Consider the following 25,616-nt stretch of genomic DNA (forward strand, 5'->3'; position numbering starts at 1 on the left):
ATATATATATATATATTCATCTTTATTTAAGTATTTTCATATGTAACTATTAGGAAGAAACAAAGAACTAAAGAACAGAAAATTTTATTCCAAGCAGAGATCCCTAAATTTCAGTTCATTATTTCACAAAAGAAAAAGCTACAACAACAACCAAAAATAAAATAAAATAATAAAATAAAACCCTAGACAGACCAAAGGACTTTGGTGAAGAGCTACCATATAGCTCCAGCCTTCAGGAATGTGTCCACTAGAGACCTGAGGAGCTGGTATTGTAAGATTTCTAATGGGATTTTATGTTCACCACATCTCTGTAACTTCTAGCAAAGAATGAACTTTCTTTACTTTGAAAGGAAAATAAAGCATAACCTCACTGACCAGGTTGATGAATGTACTTACAGAAAAATATGTAAATTATAGTTGAACAATAATGATTTCTTTCTTAACCCTTTACTAAATTTTGTTTACATTCTGCTATAAGAACATAAGAGAATTATGGAGCCTGTCGAGCTCATTTTGGATTTCTTTTTTTTTAAATTACTGGTTATTTTATTTATTTACATTTCAAATGTTATCCCCTTCCACGTTTCTCCTACACAAATCCCCTATTCTGTCCCTCTTCTCCCCAGCTTCTATGAAGGTGCTCCCCCATAGGGTCAGTCCCACCCACTCCTGCCTCACTGCACTAGCATTCTCCTAAGCTGGGGCATTCAAGCTCCACAGTACCAGGGGCCTGCCCTCTCATTGATGCTAGGAAAGGCAATCCTATGATGCATACATAGCTGGAGCCATGGGTTCCTCTTTCGTTGGTACTTTAGTCCCTGGGAGCACTGAAGAGTGGGGTGGCGTCTGGTTGGTTGCTATTGTTTTTCTTTCTATGAGGATTCAAACCCCTTCAGTTCCTTCAGTTCTTTCTCTAGCTCTTCCACTGGGGTTCCCAGGCTCAGTCTGATGGTTGGCCATGAGCACCCACATCTGTATTGGTCAGACTTTGGCATAGTCTCTCAGGGTAGAGCTATACAAGATTCCTGAAGCAAGCCCTTCTTGGCATCAGCAATAGTGTCTGGATTTGGTGTCTGCAGATGGGATGGATTCCTAGGTGAGTCTGTCTCTGGTTGGCCTTCCCTTCAGTCTCTGTTCCACTCTTTGCACCTGCATATCCTTTAGACAGGAACAATTCTGGAATAATACTTTTGAGGTGGGTGGGTGGCCCCATCCCTTAACCAAGGGCAGTGTGCAACTTTTGGATATGTTCTCTACAGGTTCTGCTCCCTCTTTGCTGGGTATTTAAGCTAATGTCATATCTATTGTTTCCTGGGAGCTTCCTGCTTTCCTGGAATCTGGGACTTTCTACTGTCTTCCCCCAGTAGCCCATCCCTCACTAGTACAAACCTTCCTTCGATTTCCTGACCATCTGAACTTCTTCCCCATCTCCTCCCACAACTGATTCTGGTCCCCTTCCCACCTCCCTCCCAGGTCCCTCCCATCTACCTCCCATGATTATTTCATTGCCCCTTCTAATTAGGACTAAAGCATTCACACTTTGGTTTTCCTTCTTCTTGAGCTTCATATGGACTGTGAGTTGTATCGTGGGTACTCTGAGCAAGGTAGTAAAGAACAGACTTGCCTCCACAGTACTATACTCCCAGAACACATCTATACTATTATCCTTAACACAATCAGCCATTGCCTGACTGAAAACATGGTGGAAGCTTTACTGTGTCACATATATGAAGATGGGACATTTGACATCATGGTTCCAATAATTAATCAATGATCATTTTCGTAACTGTCAGACGTTGATTATCCAAATACAAAATAAATTCCAAAATTAGAAACAGTATTTTTAAATTTATGAACATATTTGTATATTGCATCAATCACTTAGAGTATAGTACTAAAAACTGAATATTTTCAAACATTTGAAAATTATCAAGAATGAGAAATACAAAAAGAGGTATTTTTCTAGCAAAAACTTACTCTAATAGTTTCTGTGCATCATCATATCCAATTGGATGGACAGGAATACTTGGAAGACCGACAGCTTCTGTGAATTCATGCCTGTAGGCATATTCTGAGAAAAAGAAAGAACTTAACTATATTAAAAACAATGTTTTCAAATGGGATTTTGTAAGTATGATTAAACAAATTCTTCCATACATTCTAGAAATGGTAAAATTCCAAGTGTCAAAATGAATGGGGAAAAATTGAATCCCTTATGCATACTTGTGAGAGAATGAAGTCACATGATGGTCTAGATTAACTCTCTTGAAACAGTCAAACAGATGGCTGGAGAGATGTCACAGTGGTGAACAGAACTGGCTGCTTTTTTAGGGGTCATGAGTTCAATTCCCAGCAACCACATGGGGTCATAACAATCTATATTGGATTCTGATGTGCTCTTCTGGAATACAGTTGTACAAATAGATGGAACATTCATTTGTAAAATGTTGTTTTAAGAAAATTAAAAAAAAACTCTATAAGATGGAAGATTGGTAAAGACCTTTCCCTAACATGTTGGTTGCCATTTTGTCCTAATGACAGTGTCCTTTGCCTTACAGAAGCTTGTAATTCTACAAGGTCCCATTTGTCAATTCTTGATCGTAGAGCATAAGCCATTGTTGTTCTATTCAGGAAATTTTCCCCAGTGCCTATGTATTTGATGCTCTGCCCCACTTTTTCTTCAGTTAGTTTGAGTGTATCAGGTTTTATGTGGAGGTCCTTGATCCACTGAGACTTGAGCTTTGTACAGAGTGATCAGAATGGGCCAATCTGCATTCTTCTACATGCTGACCTCCAGTTGAACCAGCACCATTTGTTGAAAATGCTTCCTTTTTTTCCACTGGATGGTTTTAGCTCCTTTGTCAAAGGTCAAGTGAACATAGGTATGCAGATTCACTTCTGGGCCTTCCATTCTATTGCATTGATCTACATACCGGTCTCTGTACCAATCCCATACTGTTTTTATCACTATTGCTCTATAATACAGCTTGAGGTCAGGGATGTTGATTCCCTCAAAAGTTCTTTTATTGTTGAGGATAGTTTTCACTATCCTGGGTTATTTGTTTTTCCAAATGAATGTGAAAATTGCTCTTTCTAACATTATGAAGAACTGAGTTGGAATTTTGATGGGTATTGCATTGAATCTGTAGATTGCTTTTGGCAAGATGACCATTTTTACAATATTAATCAAGTCAGTCCACGAGCATGAAAGGTCTTTCCATATTCTGAGATCTTCTTGAATTTCTTTCCTCATAGACTTGAAGTTCTTGTCATACAGATCTTTCACTTCTTTTAGTGAGAGTCACACTGAGGTAATTAATGTTGTTTGTGACTATTATAAAGGGTATTATTTCTCTAATTTTTTTCTCAGCCTGTTTGCCCTTTGAGTAGAAGAAGGTACTGATTGGTTTGAGTTAATTTTATAACCAGCCACTTTGCTGAAGTTGTTTATGAGGCTTAGGAGTTCTCTGTTGGAACTTTTGGGGTCACTTAAGTATACTATCATATCATCTGCAAATATTGATATTTTGACTTCTTCCTTTCCAATTTGGATCCATTTGACCTCCTTTTGTTGTCTGATATTCTAACTAGGATTTTGAGTACTATATTGAATATGTAGGGACAGAGTGGGCAGCCTTATATACACCTCATTTTAGTGGGATTGCTTCAAGTTTCTCTCATTTTAGTTTGAGGTTGACTACTGGTTTGCTGTATATTGCTTTTACTGTGTTTACTTATGGACCTTGAATTCCTAATCTTTCCAAAATTTTTAACATGAAGACATATTAAATTTTGTCAAATGTTTTCTCAGCATCTAATGATCATATGGTTATTTTTTTAGTTTGTTTATATAGTGGATTATGTTGATGGATTTTCTTATATTAAATCATCCCTGCATCCTTGTGATGAAGCCTGCTAGATCATGATGGATGATTGCTTTGATGTGCTCTTGGATTCAGTTTAGGAGACTTTATTGAGTATTTTTGTGTCAATAGTCGTAAAGGAAATTGGTCTCAAGTCCTCTCCTTGTTGGTTCTCTATGTGGTTTAGGAATAAGCATAATTGTGGCTTCATAGAAGGAATTAGGTAGTGTTCCTTTTTATATTCTGTGAAATAGTTTGGAAGTGTTGTTATTATGTCTTCTTTGATGGTATGGTAAAATTTTGCACTAAACACATCTTATCCTGCACTTTTATTGGATGGGAGACTTTTAATGACTGCTTCTATCTCTTTAGGGGTTAAGGGACTAATTATATGCTTTATCTGATCGTGATTTAACTTTGGTACCTGATATCTGACTAGAAAATTGTCTATTTCATCCAGATTTTCCAGTCTTCTTGATTACCAGCTTTTGTAGTAGGAACTGATGTTTTTCTTTAATTTCCTCAGATTCTGTTGTTATGTCTTCTTTTTTCTAAAAATCTTTCATTAGAAGAAGGATGACCAAAGTATGGATGCTTCAGTCCTTCTTAGAAGAGGGAACAATAATATTAATAGGAGGAGATATGGAGACAAAGTTTGGAACAGAAACTGAAGTAATGGCCTTTCAGAGCCTTCCTCACCTGGGGATCTAGCCTATATACATACAGCTACCAAACCCAGACAAAATCATTGATGCCAAGAAGTGAATGCTGACAGGAGACTGATATAGCTGTCTCCTGAGAGGCTCTGCTAGAACATGACAAATACAGAGGCAAAATCTCACAGCCAACATTTGAACTGAGAATAGGGTCCCCATTAGAGAAGTTAGAGAAAGGAATGAAGGGTTGAAGGGGTTTGTAACCCCATAAGAACAAAAATACCAACAACCATAGCTCCCAGGGTCTAAACCACAATCCACAGAGTACACATGGAGGGATCCAGAGCTCCAGCTGCATATGTAGCAGAGGATGGCCTTGTTGGGCACCAATGGGAGGAGAAGCCCTTGGTTCTGCCATTGTTGGACCCCCTAGTGTAGTGGAATATCAGAGTGGGGAGGCGGGAAGGAGTGGGTAGGTGAGGGGTAACACCCTAATAGATGAACAGGGGGATGGGATAGAGGGTTTATGGAAGGGAAACAGGGAAAGGGGATAATATTTAAATGTAAATAAAAATATCCAATAAAATATAATATTTAGAAAAGAAAAGCAAAAATATCAGGGTTTTTTGTTTTTGTTTTTGTTTTTTATTCTTTGCTTTATAGAAGCTTTTCAGATTCATGAAGTACTATTTACTAATTTTTAATCTTAGCACCTTTGTTATTAGTGTTCTGTTCAGGATGAAGGCCCTGTGCCAATGCATTAAGGAGGTTCTTTACTTTTTCTTCTAACAAATTCAGTGTATCAGGTTTTATGTTGAGGTCTTTGATCCACATTGACTTGAGGTATTATTCAGGGTTCTCTAGAGTCACTGAACTTATGTAATATCTCTATATATTAAGGGAATTTATTATAATGACTTAAAATTTATATTCCAACTAACCAAACAATGGACACTGTGAATGGGAAGTCCAAAAGTCTATTAGTTTCTCAGTTTATAAGGCTAGTTGTTTCACCTGATTTTCTTTATATGTTGGAATCCTAAATAAGTTTCAACAGATGTGCTGGTCATTATGTGCAAGAAGGTAAAGAAGAATAAGTCTTCTTTCTTCCAATGTCCTTATGTAGACTTCCAGCCAAAGGTGTGGTTCAGATTAAAGATGTATGTCACCACACCTGGATCTGGAAGTTGCTTTCTTACAGTCTGACCTTGAACTCAGAGGTCTCCTTGTCTCTGTCTTTTGTGAATAAATGAGTACACTACCTTGCCTGGACCTAAGCTTCTCATGGCCACTATGCTTCAAGGTCTCCACCTAAAGATTTGAGTTGGAAGCCTAAGTCTTCCTGCCACAAGATGTAGATCACAGGTGTGTGCCTTCCATTTCGAGATTGTAGTTCATAACAGATATAGAGAGTTTGACAATCAGGAATAATCAGCACACTTGAATTTTATATGTGGGGATAAGAATGGGTATTTTTGCATTCTTCTATATGCAGTCATCCAGTTAGACTATCAGCAGTTGTTGAAGATGCTTTCTTTATCCCATTATATATTTCCAGCTTCCTTATAAAAAATGAGGTGTCCATAGTGGGTTTATTTCATGATCTTCCATTTGATTCCATTGATGAACCGGTCTGTTTTATGCTAATACTATTCAGTTTATATAACTACAGCTTTGTAATACAGCTTGAGATCAGGGAAGTTGATACATCCACAAGTTCATTGTATAGGATGTTTTAGCATATATACTGCTTACTTGTATGATACTTTCCTTCAAACTGGTTTGGTATTTCTAGCCTTGATATGACAATTCCTGCCTGTTTTACAGTAGCTTGCTATGCTTTCTTTGGGTGCTGTTTCTCAGAGGTTTGTTCTTTTGAAAGGTGAGGCTGAGGACAGGTGGATCTGTAAGGGTGGGGGCGGGGTAAGAGGTTGTAGGAAGGGAATCCCTGTGGTTGGGATGTAATATATGAGAGAATTAAAATAAAAGAAAACTTAAACTGTAATCAGGGGAATTTTTTTTCCGAACTCACAACAAGTGTCACATGCAGGCAACCTGTGGTTTCAGACTGAACACTAGAAAGGAGAGTGGTGTTCCTAAGCTGGGGGCGGGAGCATGAAGATTCTGAAGCAGAGAGCAGAGCCCAGGAGCCTGGAAGGGTTGTAAATGAGTGACTTCTAGCTATGTGGAGGGTCCCTGTGAGCCTGAAAGCTTTAGGAGCCAAGAGTGCCATGAGTTGAGGCTAAGACAGGATGGACAGAGCTAAAGAGATGAGGTTGGAGAGAGAAGTATGTAGAGGGCTAGCAGATGGGAAGAGATGATACAGAGAAGCCGTTTAGATTGAGGGACCAGAGAAGGCCCTAGACATGAGCTGGTGGAGAGAAATTTTTAAGGACCTAGAAGTATGAGAGTCTTCAGAGAGGGGTATAGACGTGAAATGGAAGTATATTGGATAGGGATGAAGTAGCTATATACAGGCACGATAGGTGATTAAGAAATGTGGAGACCCTGTGAGAGAGAGACCCAACCGCCTGGTCAGGTGGGCACTCCTGAGGCTGCAGAGTGGAAGAGACCACCAACACTGCTCACCCCTGCCCACATCCCTGGCCCAAGAGGAAACTGTATAAGGCCTCTGGGCTCCCGTGGGGGAGGGCCCAGGAGCGGCAGGACCCCTGCCTGAGACACCGCCGGACCCTGAAGGAAACAGACCAGATAAACAGTTCTCTGCACCCAAATCCCGTGGGAGGGAGAGCTGAACCTTCAGAGAGGCAGACAAGCCTGGGAAACCAGAAGAGAGTGCTCTCTGCACACACATCTCGGACGCCAGAGGAAAAAGGCAAAGACCATCTGGAACCCTGGTGCACTGAAGCTCCCGGAAACGGCGGCACAGGTCTTCCTGGTTGCTGCCGCTGCAGAGAGCCCGTGGGCAGCACCCCACGAGCGAACCTGAGCCTCGGGACCACAGGTAAGACCAACTTTTCTGCTGCAAGAAAGCTGCCTGGTGAACTCAAGACACAGGCCCACAGGAACAGCTGAAGACCTGTAGAGAGGAAAAACTACACGCCCGAAAGCAGAACACTCTGTTCCCATAACTGGCTGAAAGAAAACAGGAAAACAGGTCTACAGCACTCCTGACACACAGGCTTATAGGACAGTCTACACACTGTCAGAAATAGCAGAACAAAGTAACACTAGAGATAATCTGATGGCGAGAGGCAAGCGCAGGAACCCAAGCAACAGAAACCAAGACTACTTGGCATCATCGGAGCTCAATTCTCCCACCAAAACAAACATGGAATATCCAAACACACCAGAAAAGCAAGATCTAGTTTCAAAATCATATTTGATCATGATGCTGGAGGACTTCAAGAAAGATGTGAAGAACTCCCTTAGGGAAACACAGGAAAACATTAATAAACAAGTAGAAGCCTACAGAGAGGAATCGCAAAAATCCCTGAAAGAATTCCAGGAAAACACAATCAAACAGTTGAAAGAATTAAAAATGGAAATAGAAGCAATCAAAAAAGAACACATGGAAACAACCCTGGATATAGAAAACCAAAAGAAGAGACAAGGAGCTGTAGATACAAGCTTCACCAACAGAATACAAGAGATGGAAGAGAGAATATCAGGAGCAGAAGATTCCATAGAAATCATTGACTCAACTGTCAAAGATAATGTAAAGCAGAAAAAGCTACTGGTCCAAAACATACAGGAAATCCAGGACTCAATGAGAAGATCAAACCTAAGGATAATAGGTATAGAAGAGAGTGAAGACTCCCAGCTCAAAAGACCAGTAAATATCTTCAACAAAATCATAGAAAAAAACTTCCCTAATCTAAAAAAAGAGATACCCATAGGCATACAAGAAGCCTACAGAACTCCAAATAGATTGGACCAGAAAAGAAACACCTCCCGTCACATAATAGTCAAAACACCAAACGCACAAAATAAAGAAAGAATATTAAAAGCAGTAAGGGAAAAAGGTCAAGTAACATATAAAGGCAGACCTATCAGAATCACACCAGACTTCTCGCCAGAAACTATGAAGGCCAGAAGATCCTGGACTGATGTCATACAGACCCTAAGAGAACACAAATGCCAGCCCAGGTTACTGTATCCTGCAAAACTCTCAATTAACATAGATGGAGAAACCAAGATATTCCATGACAAAACCAAATTTACACAATATCTTTAGACAAATCCAGCACTACAAAGGATAATAAATGGTAAAGCCCAACATAAGGAGGCAAGCTATAACCTAGAAGAAGCAAGAAACTAATCGTCTTGGCAACAAAACAAAGAGAATGAAAGCACACAAACATAACCACACATCCAAATATGAATATAACGGGAAGCAATAATCACTATTCCTTAATATCTCTCAACCTCAATGGCCTCAACTCCCCAATAAAAAGACATAGATTAACAAACTGGATACGCAATGAGGACCCTGCATTCTGCTGCCTACAGGAAACACACCTCAGAGACAAAGACAGACATTACCTCAGAGTGAAAGGCTGGAAAACAATTTTCCAAGCAAATGGTCAGAAGAAGCAAGCTGGAGTAGCCATTCTAATATCAAATAAAATCAATTTTCAATTAAAAGTCATCAAAAAAGATAAGGAAGGACACTTCATATTCATCAAAGGAAAAATCCACCAGGATGAACTCTCAATCCTAAATATCTATGCCCCAAATACAAGGGCACCTACGTACATAAAAGAAACCTTACTAAAGCTCAAAACACACATTGCACCTCACACAATAATAGTGGGAGATTTCAACACCCCACTCTCATCAATGGACAGATCGTGGAAACAGAAATTGAACAGAGATGTAGACAGACTAAGAGAAGTCATGAGCCAAATGGACTTAACGGATATTTATAGAACATTCTATCCTAAAGCAAAAGGATATACCTTCTTCTCAGCTCCTCATGGTACTTTCTCCAAAATTGAACATATAATTGGTCAAAAAACGGGCCTCAACAGGTACAGAAAGATAGAAATAATCCCATGCGTGCTATCGGACCACCACGGCCTAAAACTGGTCTTCAATAACAATCAAGGAAGAATGCCCACATATACTTGGAAATTGAACAATGCTCTACTCAATGATAACCTGGTCAAGGAAGAAATAAAGAAAGAAATTAAAAACTTTTTAGAATTTAATGAAAATGAAGGTACAACATACCCAAACTTATGGGACACAATGAAAGCTGTGCTAAGAGGAAAACTCATAGCGCTGAGTGCCTGCAGAAAGAAACGGGAAAGAGCATATGTCAGCAGCTTGACAGCACACCTAAAAGCTCTAGAAGAAAAAGAAGCACATACACTCAGGAGGAGTAGAAGGCAGGAAATAATCAAACTCAGAGCGGAAATCAACCAAGTAGAAACAAAAAGGACCATAGAAAGAATCAACAGAACCAAAAGTTGGTTCTTTGAGAAAATCAACAAGATAGATAAACCCTTAGCCAGACTACCGAGAGGACACAGAGAGTGCGTCCAAATTAAGAAAATCAGAAATGAAAAGGGAGACATAACAACAGATTCAGAGGAAATTCAAAAAATCATCAGATCTTACTATAAAAACCTATATTCAACAAAACTTGAAAATCTTCAGGAAATGGATAATTTCCTAGACAGATACCAGGTACCGAATTTAAATCAGGAACAGATAAACCAATTAAACAACCCCATAACTACTAAGGAACTAGAAGCAGTCATTAAAGGTCTCCCAACCAAAAAGAGCCCAGGTCCAGACGGGTTTAGTGCAGAATTCTACCAAACCTTAATAGAAGACCTCATACCAATATTATCCAAACTATTCCACAAAATTGAAAGAGATGGATCACTACCGAATACCTTCTACGAAGCCACAATTACTCTTATACCTAAACCACACAAAGACCCAACAAAGAAAGAGAACTTCAGACCAATTTCCCTTATGAATATCGATGCAAAAATACTCAACAAAATTCTGGCAAACCAAATCCAAGAGCACATCAAAACAATCATCCACCTTGTCAAGTAGGCTTCATCCCAGGCATGCAGGGATGGTTTAATATACGGAAAACCATCAACGTGATCCAGTATATAAACAAACTGAAAGAACAAAACCACATGATCATTTCATTAGACGCTGAGAAAGCATTTGACAAAATTCAACACCCCTTAATGATAAAAGTCCTGGAGAGAATAGGAATTCAAGGCCCATACCTGAACATAGTAAAAGCCGTATACAGCAAACCAGTTGCTAACATTAAACTAAATGGAGAGAAACTTGAAGCAATCCCAGTAAAATCAGGGACTAGACAAGGCTGCCCACTCTCTCCCTACTTATTCAATGTAGTTCTTGAAGTTCTAGCCACAGCAATCAGACAACAAAAGGAGGTCAAGGGGATAAAGATCGGAAAAGAGGAAGTCAAAATATCACTATTTGCAGATGATATGATATTGTATTTAAGTGATCCCAAAAGTTCCACCAGAGAACTACTAAAGCTGATAAACAACTTCAGCAAAGTGGCTGGGTATAAAATAAACTCAAATAAATCAGTAGCCTTCCTCTACACAAAAGAGAAACAAGCCGAGAAAGAAATTAGGGAAACGACACCCTTCATAATAGACCCAAATAATATAAAGTACCTCGGTGTGACTTTAACCAAGCAAGTAAAAGATCTGTACAATAAGAACTACAAGACACTGAAGAAGGAAATTGAAGAAGAACTCAGAAGATGGAAAGATCTCCCATGCTCATGGATTGGCAGGATTAATATAGTAAAAATGGCCATTTTACCAAAAGCGATCTACAGATTCAATGCAATCCCCATCAAAATACCAATCCAATTCTTCAAAGAGTTAGACAGAATAATTTGCAAATTCATCTAGAATAACAAAAAACCCAGGATAGCTAAAGCTATACTCAACAATAAGAGGACTTCAGGGGGAATCACTATCCCTGAACTCAAGCAGTATTACAGAGCAATAGTGATAAAAACTGCATGGTATTGGTACAGAGACAGACAGATAGACCAATGGAATAGAATTGAAGACCCAGAAATGAACCCACACACCTATGGTCACTTGATTTTTGACAAAGGAGCCAATACCATCAAATGGAAAAAAGATAGCATTTTCAGCAAATGGTGCTGGTTCAACTGGAGGTCAACATGTAGAAGAATGCAGATCGATGCATGCTTATCACCCTGTACAAAGCTTAAGTCCAAGTGGATCAAGGACCTCCACATCAAACCAGATACACTCAAACTAATAGAAGAAAAACTAGGGAAGCCTCTGGAACACATGGGCACTGGATAAAATTTTCTGAACAAAACACCAATGGCTTATGCTCTAAGATCAAGAATCGACAAATGGGATCTCATAAAACTGCAAAGCTTCTGTAAGGCAAAGGACACTGTGGTTAGGACAAAACAGCAACCAACAGATTGGGAAAAGATCTTTACCAATCCTACAATGGATAGAGGCCTTATATCCAAAATATACAAAGAACCCAAGAAGTTAGACCGCAGGGAGACAAATAACCCTATTAAAAATGGGGTTCAGAGCTAAACAAAGAATTCACAGCTGAGGAATGCCGAATGGCTGAGAAACACCTAAAGAAATGGTCAACATCTTTAGTCATAAGGGAAATGCAAATCAAAACAAACCTGAGATTTCACCTCACACCAGTGAGAATGGCTAAGTTCAAAAACTCAGAGGACAACAGATGCTGGCGAGGATGTGGAGGAAGAGGAACACTCCTCCATTGTTGGTGGGATTGCAAACTGGTACAACCATTCTGGAAATCAGTCTGGAGAATCCTCAGAAAATTGGACATTGAACTGCCTGAGGATCCAGCTATACCTCTCTTGGGCATATACCCAAAAGATGCCTCAACATATAAAAGAGACACGTGCTCCACTATGTTCATCGCAGCCTTATTTATAATAGCCAGAAAATGGAAAGAACCAAGATGCCCTTCAACAGAGGAATGGATACAGAAAATGTGGTACATCTACACAATGAAATATTACTCAGCTATCAAAAACAACGAGTTTATGAAATTCGTAGGCAAATGGTTGGAACTGGAAAATATCATCCTGAGTGAGCTAACCCAATCACAGAAAGACATACATGGTATGCACTCATTGATAAGTGGCTATTAGCCCAAATGCTTGAATTACCCTAGATCACTAGAACAAACGAAACTCAAGACGGATGATCAAAATGTGAATGCTTCACTCCTTCTTTAAATGAGGAAAAAGAATACCCTTGGCAGGGAAGGGAGAGGCAAAGATTAATACAGAGACTGAGGAACACCCATTCGGAGCCTGCCCCACATGTGGCCCATACATATACAGCCACCCAATTAGATAATATGGATGAAGCAAAGAAGTGCAGACCGACAGGAGCCGGATGTAGATCGCTCCTGAGAGACACAGCCAGAATACAGCAAATATAGAGGCGAATGCCAGCAGCAAACCACTGAACTGAGAATAGGTCCCCTATTGAAGGAATCAGAGAAAGAACTGGAAGAGCTTGAAGGGGCTCGAGACCCCAAAAGTACAACAATGCCAAGCAACCAGAGCTTCCAGGGACTAAGCCACTACCTAAAGACTATACATGGACTGACCCTGGACTCTGACCCCATAGGTAGCAATGAATATCCTAGTAAGAGCACCAGTGGAAGGGGAAGCCCTGGGTCCTGCTAAGACTGAACCCCCAGTGAACTAGTCTATGGGGGGAGGGCGGCAATGGGGGGAGGGTTGGGAGGGGAACACCCATAAGGAAGGGGAGGGAGGTGGGGGATGTTTGCCCGGAAACCGGGAAAGGGAATAACACTCGAAATGTATATAAGAAATACTGAAGTTAATAAAAAAAAAAATCAAAAAAAAAAAAAAAAAACAACGGCTTTATGAAATTCGTAGGCAAATGGTTGGAACTGGAAAACATCATCCTGAGTGAGCTAACCCAATCACAGAAAGACATACATGGTATGCATTGATAAGTGGCTATTAGCCCAAATGCTTGAATTACCCTAGATGCCTAGAGCAACTGAAACTCAAGACTGATGATCAAAATGTGAATGCTTCACTCCTTCTTTAAATGGGGAACAAGAATACCCTTGGCAGGGAAGAGTGAGGCAAAGATTAAAACAGAGACTGAAGGAACACCCATTTAGAGTCTGCCCCACATGTGGCCCATACATATATAGCCACCGAATTAGACAAGATGGATGAAGCAAAGAAGTGCAGACCGACAGGAGCCGGATGTAGATCGCACCTGAGAGACACAGCCAGAATACAGCAAATACAGAGGCGAATGCCAGCAGCAAACCACTGAACTGAGAAGAGGACCCCCGTTGAAGGAATCAGAGAAAGAACTGGAAGAGCTTGAAGGGGCTCGAGACTCCATATGTACAAAAATGCCAAGCAACCAGAGCTTCCAGGGACTAAGCCCCTACCCAAAGACTATGCATGGACTGACCCTGGACTCTGACCTCATAGGTAGCAATGCATATCCTAGTAAGGGCACCAGTGGAAGGGGAAGCCCTGGGTCCTGCTAAGACTGAACCCCCAGTGAACTGGACTGGAGGGGGGAGGGCAGCCATGGGGGGAGGTTTGGGAGGGGAACACCCATAAGGAAGGGGAGGGGGGAGGAGGATGTTTGCCCGGATACCGGGAAAGGGAATAACACTTGAAATGTATATAAGAAATACTCATGGTATGCACTCATTGATAAGTGGCTATTAGCCCAAATGCTTGAATTACCCTAGATCCCTAGAACAAACGAAACTCAAGACGGATGATCAAAATGTGAATGCTTCACTCCTTCTTTAAATGAGGAAAAAGAATACCCTTGGCAGGGAAGGGAGAGGCAAAGATTAAAACAGAGACTTAAGGAACACCCATTCAGAGCCTGCCCCACATGTGGCCCATACATATACAGCCACCCAATTAGACAAGATGGATGAAGCAAAGAAGTGCAGACCGACAGGAGCCGGATGTAGATCGCTCCTGAGAGACAGAGCCAGAATACAGCAAATACAGAGGCGAATGCCAGCAGCAAACCACTGAACTGAGAATAGGTCCCCTATTGAAGGAATCAGAGAAGAACTGGAAGAGCTTGAAGGGGCTCGAGACCCCAAAAGTACAACAATGCCAAGCAACCAGAGCTTCCAGGGACTAAGCCACTACCTAAAGACTATACATGGACTGACCCTGGACTCTGACCCCATAGGTAGCAATGAATATCCTAGTAAGAGCACCAGTGGAAGGGGAAGCCCTGGGTCCTGCTAAGACTGAACCCCCAGTGAACTAGTCTATGGGGGGAGGGCGGCAATGGAGGGGAGGGTTGGGAGGGGAACACCCATAAGGAAGGGGAGGGGGAGGGGGATGTTTGCCCGGAAACCGGGAAAGGGAATAACACTCGAAATGTATATAAGAAATACTCAATTAATAAAAAAAAAAGTGTTTGTTTTTAAAAAAAAAAAAGAAATACTCAAGTTAATAAAAAAAAAGAAATAAACAAAAAAGTGATAAAAAAAGAAATGTAAATAAGAAATATCCAATTTAATAAAGATGGAGGAAAAAAATCTTAAAAAAAATAGAAGTGTGGTACATCTAAACAATGGAATATTACTCAGCTATCAAAAACAATGACTTTATGAAATTCATAGGCAAATGGATGGAACTGGGAAATATCATCCTGAGTGAGGTAACCCAATCACAGTAAAACATACATGGTATGCACTCATTGATAAGTGGATATTAGCCCAAATGCTTGAATTACCCTAGATGCCTAGAGCAAATGAACCTCAAGACGGATGATCAAAATGTGAATGCTTCAGTCCTTCTTTAAAAGGGGAACAAGAATACCCTTGGCAGGGAAGAGAGAGGCAAAGATTAAAACAGAGACTGAAGGAACACCCATTTAGAGTCTGCCCCACATGTGGCCCATACATATATAGCCACCGAATTAGACAAGATGGATGAAGCAAAGAAGTGCAGACCGACAGGAGCCGGATGTAGATCGCACCTGAGAGACACAGCCAGAATACAGCAAATACAGAGGCGAATGCCAGCAGCAAACCACTGAACTGAGAAGAGGACCCCCGTTGAAGGAATCAGAGAAAGAACTGGAAGAGCTTGAAGGGGCTCGAGACTCCATATGTACAAAAATGCCAAGCAACCAGAGCTTCCAGGGACTAAGCCCCTACCCAAAGACTATGCATGGACTGACCCTGGACTCTGACCTCATAGGTAGCAATGCATATCCTAGTAAGGGCACCAGTGGAAGGGGAAGCCCTGGGTCCTGCTAAGACTGAACCCCCAGTGAACTGGACTGGAGGGGGGAGGGCAGCCATGGGGGGAGGTTTGGGAGGGGAACACCCATAAGGAAGGGGAGGGGGGAGGAGGATGTTTGCCCGGATACCGGGAAAGGGAATAACACTTGAAATGTATATAAGAAATACTCATGGTATGCACTCATTGATAAGTGGCTATTAGCCCAAATGCTTGAATTACCCTAGATCCCTAGAACAAACGAAACTCAAGACGGATGATCAAAATGTGAATGCTTCACTCCTTCTTTAAATGAGGAAAAAGAATACCCTTGGCAGGGAAGGGAGAGGCAAAGATTAAAACAGAGACTTAAGGAACACCCATTCAGAGCCTGCCCCACATGTGGCCCATACATATACAGCCACCCAATTAGACAAGATGGATGAAGCAAAGAAGTGCAGACCGACAGGAGCCGGATGTAGATCGCTCCTGAGAGACAGAGCCAGAATACAGCAAATACAGAGGCGAATGCCAGCAGCAAACCACTGAACTGAGAATAGGTCCCCTATTGAAGGAATCAGAGAAGAACTGGAAGAGCTTGAAGGGGCTCGAGACCCCAAAAGTACAACAATGCCAAGCAACCAGAGCTTCCAGGGACTAAGCCACTACCTAAAGACTATACATGGACTGACCCTGGACTCTGACCCCATAGGTAGCAATGAATATCCTAGTAAGAGCACCAGTGGAAGGGGAAGCCCTGGGTCCTGCTAAGACTGAACCCCCAGTGAACTAGTCTATGGGGGGAGGGCGGCAATGGAGGGGAGGGTTGGGAGGGGAACACCCATAAGGAAGGGGAGGGGGAGGGGGATGTTTGCCCGGAAACCGGGAAAGGGAATAACACTCGAAATGTATATAAGAAATACTCAATTAATAAAAAAAAAAGTGTTTGTTTTTAAAAAAAAAAAAGAAATACTCAAGTTAATAAAAAAAAAGAAATAAACAAAAAAGTGATAAAAAAAGAAATGTAAATAAGAAATATCCAATTTAATAAAGATGGAGGAAAAAAATCTTAAAAAAAATAGAAGTGTGGTACATCTAAACAATGGAATATTACTCAGCTATCAAAAACAATGACTTTATGAAATTCATAGGCAAATGGATGGAACTGGGAAATATCATCCTGAGTGAGGTAACCCAATCACAGTAAAACATACATGGTATGCACTCATTGATAAGTGGATATTAGCCCAAATGCTTGAATTACCCTAGATGCCTAGAGCAAATGAACCTCAAGACGGATGATCAAAATGTGAATGCTTCAGTCCTTCTTTAAAAGGGGAACAAGAATACCCTTGGCAGGGAAGAGAGAGGCAAAGATTAAAACAGAGACTGAAGGAACACCCATTCAGAGTCTGCCCCACATGTGGCCCATACATATATAGCCACCCAATTAGACAAGATGGATGAAGCAAAGAAGTGCAGACCGACAGGAGCCGGATGTAGATCGCTCCTGAGAGACACAGCCAGAATACAGCAAATACAGAGGCGAATGCCAGCAGCAAACCTCTGAACTGAGAATAGGACCCCCGTTGAAGGAATCAGAGAAAGAACTGGAAGAGCTTGAAGGAGCTCGAGACCCTTTATGAACAACAATGCCAAGCAACCAGAGCTTCCAGGGACTAAGCCACTACCTAAAGACTATACATGGACTGACCCTGGACTCTGACCTCATAGGTAGCAATGCATATCCTAGTAAGAGCACCAGTGGAAGGGGAAGCCCTGGGTCCTGCTAAGACTGAACCCCCAGTGAACTAGACTGGAGGGGGGAGGGCAGCAATGGGGGGAGGGTTGGGAGGGGAACACCCATAAGGAAGGGGAGGGGGGGAGGGGGATGTTTGCTCGGATACCGGGAAAGGGAATAACACTTGAAATGTATATAAGAAATACTCAAGTTAATAAAAAAAATAGAAATAAACAAAAAAAAGTGATAAAAAAAAGAAATGTAAATAAGAAATATCCAATTTAATAAAGATGGAGGAAAAAAATCTTAAAAAAAATAGAAATGTGGTACATCTAAACAATGGAATATTACTCAGCTGTCAAAAACAATGACTTTATGAAATTCATAGGCAAATGGATGGAACTGGGAAATATCATCCTGAGTGAGGTAACCCAATCACAGAAAAACATACATGGTATGCACTCATTGATAAGTGGATATTAGCCCAAATGCTTGAATTACCTTTGATCCACAGAACACATTAAACTCAAGAAGGATGACCAAAATGCGAATGCTTCACTCCTTCTTTAAAAGAGAAACAAGAATACCCTTGGGAGGGAAAAAGGAGGCAAAGTTTAGAACAGAGGCATAAGGAACATCCATTCAGAGCCTGCCTCACATATGGCCCATACATATACAGCCACAAAATAGATAAGATGGATGAAGCAAAGAAGTGCAGGCCAACAGGAACTAGATGTAGATCTCCTCTGAGAGACTTAGCCAGAATACAGCAAATATATAGGCGAATGCCATCATTAAACCACTGAACTGAGAACAGGACCCAGGTTGAAGGAATCTTAGAAAGGACTGAAAGACCTTGAAGGGGCTGGAGACCCCATATGAAAAACAATGCCAACCAACCAGAATTCCCAGGGACTAAGCCACTACCCAAAGACTATAAATGGGCTGACCCTGGGATCCAACCTCATAGCTAGCAATGAGTAGCCTAGTAAGAGCACCAGTGGAAGGGGAAGGAAGCCCTTGGTCCTGCCAAGACTGAACCCCAAGTGATCGTGATTGTTGAGGGGAGGGAGGTAATGGGAGGAGGATGGGGAGGGGAACACCCATAGAGAATGGGAGGGAGAGGGGCAAGGGGGATGTTGGCCCGGAATTTGGGAAAGGGAATAACAATCGAAATGTAAATAAGAAATACCCAAGTGAATAAAGATGAAAAAAAAAAAAGAGTTGTGTTCGTATTATCCAAACTATTCCAAAAAAATTGAAACAGATGGAGCACTACAGAATTCCTTCTATGAAGCCACAATTAATAATCTTATACCTAAAGCACACAAAGACCCAACAAAGAAAGAGAACTTCAGACCAATTTCCCTTATGAATATCGACACAAAAATACTCAATAAAATTCTGGCAAACCGAATCCAAGAGCACATCAAAACAATCATCCACCATGATCAAGTAGGCTTCATCCCAGTCATGCAGGGATGGTTTAATATATGGAAAACCATCAACGTGATCCATTATATAAACAAACTGAAAGAACAAAACCACATGATCATTTCATTAGATGCTGAGAAAGCATTTGACAAAATTCAACACCCCTTCATGATAAAAGTCCTGGAAAGAATAGGAATTTAATGCCCATACCTAAACATAGTAAAAGCCGTATACAGCAAACCAGTTGCTAACATTAAACTAAATGGAGAGAAACTTGAAGCAATCCCACTAAAATCAGGGACTAGACAAGGCTGCCCACTCGCTCCCTACTTATTCAATATAGTTCTTGAAGTTCTAGCCAGAGCAATCAGAAAACAAAAGGAGGTCAAGGGGATACAGATCGGAAAAGAGGAAGTCAGAATATCACTATTTGCAGATGATATGATAGTATATTTAAGTGATCCCAAAAGTTCCACCAGAGAACTACTAAAGCTGATAAACAACTTCAGCAAAGAGGCTGCGTATAAAATTAACTCAAATAAATCGGTAGCCTTCCTCTACACAGAAGAGAAACAAGCCTAGAAAGAAATTAGGGAAACAACACCCTTCATTATAGATCCAAATAATAAAAAGTACCTCGGTGTGACTTTAACCAAGCAAGTAAAAGATCTGTGCAATAGGAACTTCAAGACTCTGAAGAAAGAAATTGAAGAAGACCTCAGAAGATGGAAAGATCTCCCATGCTCATGGATTGGCAGGATTAATATAGTAAAAATGGCCATTTTACCAAAAGCGATCTACAGATTCAATGCAATCCCCATCAAAATACCAATCCAATTCTTCAAAGAGTTAGACAGAACAATTTGCAAATTCATCTGGAATAACAAAAAACCCAGGATAGCTAAAACTATCCTGAACAATAAAAGGACTTCAGGGGGAATCACTATCCCTGAACTCAAGCAGTACTACAGAGCAATAGTGATAAAAACTGCATGGTATTGGTACAGAGACAGACAGATAGACGAATGGAATAGAATTGAAGACCCAGAAATGAACCCACACACCTATGGGCACCTGATTTTTGACAAAGGAGCCAAAACCATTCAATGGAAAAAAGATAGCATTTTCAGCAAATGGTGCTGGTTCACCTGGAGATCAACATGTAGAAGAATGCAGATCGATGCATGCTTATCACCCTGTACAAAGCTTAAGTCCAAGTGGATCAAGGACCTCCACATCAAACCAGATACACTCAAACTAATAGAAGAAAAACTAGGGAAGCCTCTGGAACACATGGGCACTGGATAAAATTTTCTGAACAAAACACCAATGGCTTATGCTCTAAGATCAAGAATCGACAAATGGGATCTCATAAAACTGCAAAGCTTCTGTAAGGCAAAGGACACTGTGGTTAGGACAAAAAAACAACCAACAGATTGGGAAAAGATCTTTACCAATCCTACAACGGATAGAGGCCTTATATCCAAAATATACAAAGAACCCAAGAAGTTAGACCGCAGGGTGACAAATAACCCTATTAAAAATGGGGTTCAGAGCTAAACAAAGAAATCACAGCTGAGGAATGCCGAATGGCTGAGAAACACCTAAAGAAATGTTCAACATCTTTAGTCATAAGGGAAATGCAAATCAAAACAAACCTGAGATTTCACCTCATACCAGTCAGAATGGCTAAAATCAAAAACTTAGGTGACAGCAAATGCTGGCGAGGATGCGGAGAAAGAGGAACACTCCTCCATTTTTGGTGGGATTGCAGACTGGTACAACCATTCTGGAAATCAGTCTGGAGGTTCCTCAGAAAATTGGACATTGAACTGCCTGAGAATCCAGCTGTACCTCTCTTGGGCATATACCCAAAAGATGCCCCAACATATAAAAAAGACACGTGCTCCACTATGTTCATAGCAGCCTTATTTATGATAGCCAGAAGCTGGAAAGAACCCAGATGCCCTTCAACAGAGGAATGGATACAGAAAATGTGGTACATCTTCACAATGGTATATTACTCAGCTATCAAAAACAACGACTTTATGAAATTCGTAGGCAAATGGTTGGAACTGGAAAACATCATCCTGAGTGAGGTAACCCAATCACAGAAAAACACACATGGTATGCACTCATTGATAAGTGGCTATTAGCCCAAATGCTGGAATTACCCTAGATGCCTAGAACAAATGAAACTCAAGAAGGATGATCAAAATGTGAATGCTTCACTCCTTCTTAAAAGGGGAACAAGAGAGGCAAAGATTAAAACAGACACAGAAGGAACACCCATTCAGAGCCTGCCCCACATGTGGCCCATACATATACAGGCATCCAATTAGACAAGATGGATGAAGCAATGAAGTGCAGGCTGAAAGGAGCCGGATGTAGATCGCTCCTGAGAGACACAGCCAGAATACAGCAAATACAGAGGCAAGTGCCAGCAGCAAACCACTGAACTGAGAATAGGTCCCCTGTTGAAGGAATCAGAGAAAGAACTGGAAGAGCTCGAAGGGGCTCGAGACCCCATATGTACAACAATGCCAAGCAACCAGAGCTTCCAGGGACTAAGCCACTACCTAAAGACTATACATGGACTGACCCTGGACTCTGACCTCATAGGTAGCAATTAATATTCTAGTAAGATTACCAGTGGAAGGGGAAGCCCTTGGTCCTGCCAAGGCTGAACCCCCAGTGAATGAGATTGTTGAGGGGAGGGTGGCAATGGGGGAAGCATGGGGAGGGGAACACCCATATAAAAGGGGAGGGGGAGGGATTAGGGGGATGTTTGCCCGGAAACCGGGAAAGGGAGTAACACTCGAAATGTAAATAAGAAATATTCAAGTTGACCCAACCGCCTGGTCAGGTGGGCACTCCTGAGGCTGCAGAGCGGAAGAGACCACCAACACTGCTCACCCCTGCCCACATCCCTGGCCCAAGAGGAAACTGTATAAGGCCTCTGGGCTCCCGTGGGGGAGGGCCCAGGAATAGCAGGACACCTGCCAGAGACACCAACAGACCCTGAAGGAAACAGACCGGATAAACAGTTCTCTGCACCCAAATCCCGTGGGAGGGAGAGCTAAACCTTCAGAGAGGCAGACAAGCCTGGGAAACCAGAAGAGGCTGCTCCCTGCACACACATCTCGGACGCCAGAGGAAAAAGCCAAAGACCATCTGGAACCCTGGTGCACTGAAGCTCCCGGAAGGGGCGGCACAGGTCTTCCTGGTTGCTGCCACTGCAGAGAGCCCCTGGGCAGCACCCCACGAACGAACCTGAGCCTCGGGACCACAGGTAAGACCAACTTTTCTGCTGCAAGAAAGCTGCCTGGTGAACTCAAGACACAGGCCCACAGGAACAGCTGAAGACCTGTAGAGAGGAAAAACTACACGCCCGAAAGCAGAACACTCTGTCCCCATAACTGACTGAAAGAGAGGAAAACAGGTCTACAGCACTCCTGACACACAGGCTTATAGGACAGTCTACACACTGTCAGAAATAGCAGAACAAAGTAACACTAGAGATAATCTGATGGCGAGAGGCAAGCGCAGGAACCCAAGCAACAGAAACCAAGACTACATTCCGTCATCGGAGCCCAATTCTCCCACCAAAACAAACATGGAATATCCAAACACACCAGAAAAGCAAGATCTAGTTTCAAAATCATATTTGATCATGATGCTGGAGGACTTCAAGAAAGACATGAACACACTTAGGGAAGCACAGGAAAACATTAATAAACAAGTAAAAGCCTACAGAGAGGAATCGCAAAAATCCCTGAAAGAATTCCAGGAAAACACAATCAAACAGTTGAAGGAATTAAAAATGGAAATAGAAGCAATCAAGAAAGAACACATGGAAACAACCCTGGATATAGAAAACCAAAAGAAGAGACAAGGAGCTGTAGATACAAGCTTCACCAACAGAATACAAGAGATGGAAGAGAGAATCTCAGGAGCAGAAGATTCCATAGAAATCATTGACTCAACTGTCAAAGATAATGTAAAGCGGAAAAAGCTACTGGTCCAAAACATACAGGAAATCCAGGACTCAATGAGAAGATCAAACCTAAGGATAATAGGTATAGAAGAGAGTGAAGACTCCCAGCTCAAAGGACCAGTAAATATCTTCAACAAAATCATAGAAGAAAACTTCCCTAACCTAAAAAAAGAGATACCCATAGACATACAAGAAGCCTACAGAACTCCAAACAGATTGGACCAGAAAAGAAACACCTCCCGTCACATAATTGTCAAAGCACCAAACGCACAAAATAAAGAAAGAATATTAAAAGCAGTAAGGGAAAAAGGTCAAGTAACATATAAAGGGAGACCTATCAGAATCACACCAGACTTCTCGCCAGAAACTATGAAGGCCAGAAGATCCTGGACTGATGTTATACAGACCCTAAGAGAACACAAATGCCAGCCCAGGTTACTGTATCCAGCAAAACTCTCAATTAACATTGATGGAGAAACCAAGATATTCCATGACAAAACCAAATTTACACAATATCTTTCTACAAATCCAGCACTACAAATGATAATAAATGGTAAAGCCCAACATAAGGAGGCAAGCTATACCCTAGAAGAAGCAAGAAACTAATCGTCTTGGCAACAAAACAAAGAGAATGAAAGCACACAAACATAACCTCACATCCAAATATGAATATAACGGGAAGCAATAATCACTATTCCTTAATATCTCTCAACCTCAATGGCCTCAACTCCCAATAAAAAGACATAGATTAACAAACTGGATACGCAACGAGGACCCTGCATTCTGCTGCCTACAGGAAACACACCTCAGAGACAAAGACAGACACTACCTCAGAGTGAAAGGCTGGAAAACAACTTTTCAAGCAAATGGTCAGAAGAAGCAAGCTGGAATAGCCATTCTAATATCAAATAAAATCAATTTCCAACTAAAAGTCATCAAAAAAGATAAGGAAGGACACTTCATATTCATCAAAGGAAAAATCAACCAAGATGAACTCTCAATCCTAAATATCTATGCCCCAAATACAAGGGCACCTACATACGTAAAAGAAACCTTACTAAAGCTCAAAACACACATTGCACCTCACACAATAATAGTGGGAGATTTCAACACCCCACTCTCATCAATGGTCAGATCATGGAAACAGAAGTTAAACAGTGATGTCGACAGACTAAGAGAAGTCATGAGCCAAATGGACTTAATGGATATTTATAGAACATTCTATCCTAAAGCAAAAGGATATACCTTCTTCTCTGCTCCTCATGGTACTTTCTCCAAAATTGACCATATAATTGGTCAAAAAACGGGCCTCAACAGGTACAGAAAGATAGAAATAATCCCATGCGTGCTATCGGACCACCACGTCCTAAAACTGGTCTTCAATAACAATAAGGGAAGAATGCCCACACATACGTGGAAATTGAACAATGCTCTACTCAATGATAACCTGGTCAAGGAAGAAATAAAGAAAGAAATTAAAAACTTTTTAGAATTTATTGAAAATGAAGATACAACATACTCAAACTTATGGGACACAATGAAAGCTGTGCTAAGAGGAAAACTCATAGCGATGAGTGCCTGCAGAAAGAAACAGGAAAGAGCATATGTCAGCAGCTTGACAGCACACCTAAAAGCTCTAGAACAAAAAGAAGCAAATACACCCAGGAGGAGTAGAAGGCAGGAAATAATCAAACTCAGAGCTGAAATCAACCAAGTAGAAACAAAAAGGACCATAGAAAGAATCAACAGAACCAAAAGTTGGTTCTTTGAGAAAATCAACAAGATAGATAAACCCTTAGCCAGACTAACGAGAGGACACAGAGAGTGTGTCCAAATTAACAAAATCAGAAATGAAAAGGGAGACATAACTACAGATTCGGAGGAAATTCAAAAAATCATCAGATCTTACTATAAAAACCTATATTCAACAAAATTTGAAAATCTTCAGGAAATGGACAATTTCCTAGAGAGATACCAGGTACCGAGGTTAAATCAGGAACAGATAAACCAGTTAAACAACCCCATAACTCCTAAGGAAATAGAAGCAGTCATTAAAGGTCTCCCAACCAAAAAGAGCCCAGGTCCAGACGGGTTTAGTGCAGAATTCTATCAAACCTTCATAGAAGACCTCATACCAATATTATCCAAACTATTCCACAAAATTGAAACAGATGGAGCCCTACCGAATTCCTTCTACGAAGCCACAATTACTCTTATACCTAAACCACACAAAGACACAACAAAGAAAGAGAACTTCAGACCAATTTCCCTTATGAATATCGACGCGAAAATACTCAATAAAATTCTGGCAAACCGAATTCAAGAGCACATCAAAACAATCATCCACCATGATCAAGTAGGCTTCATCCCAGGCATGCAGGGATGGTTTAATATACGGAAAACCATCAACGTGATCCATCATATAAACAAACTGAAAGAACAGAACCACATGATCATTTCATTAGATGCTGAGAAAGCATTTGACAAAATTCAACACCCCTTCATGATAAAAGTCCTGGAAAGAATAGGAATTCAAGGCCCATACCTAAACATAGTAAAAGCCATATACAGCAAACCAGTTGCTAACATTAAACTAAATGGAGAGAAACTTGAAGCAATCCCACTAAAATCAGGGACTAGA

The 25,616-nt window shown here is 41.1% G+C and overlaps 1 protein-coding gene across 3 annotated transcripts in view; it reads right to left on the reverse strand.

The window, feature by feature from the left end:
• Folh1 (folate hydrolase 1) overlaps nt 1–25,616 on the reverse strand; it is a 104,134-nt gene that overhangs the window by 55,143 nt on the left and 23,375 nt on the right. For all 3 annotated transcript variants that reach the window (XM_087595357.1, XM_087595358.1, NM_057185.3), the window contains 1 exon segment: nt 1,978–2,071. In XM_087595357.1, coding sequence (XP_087451483.1) covers nt 1,978–2,071 — 94 coding nt within the window.

This window comes from Rattus norvegicus, chromosome 1 (genome assembly GCF_021556685.1).
Source record: "Rattus norvegicus strain SHRSP/BbbUtx chromosome 1, alternate assembly SHRSP_T2T, whole genome shotgun sequence".
Lineage (NCBI taxonomy): Eukaryota > Metazoa > Chordata > Mammalia > Rodentia > Muridae > Rattus > Rattus norvegicus.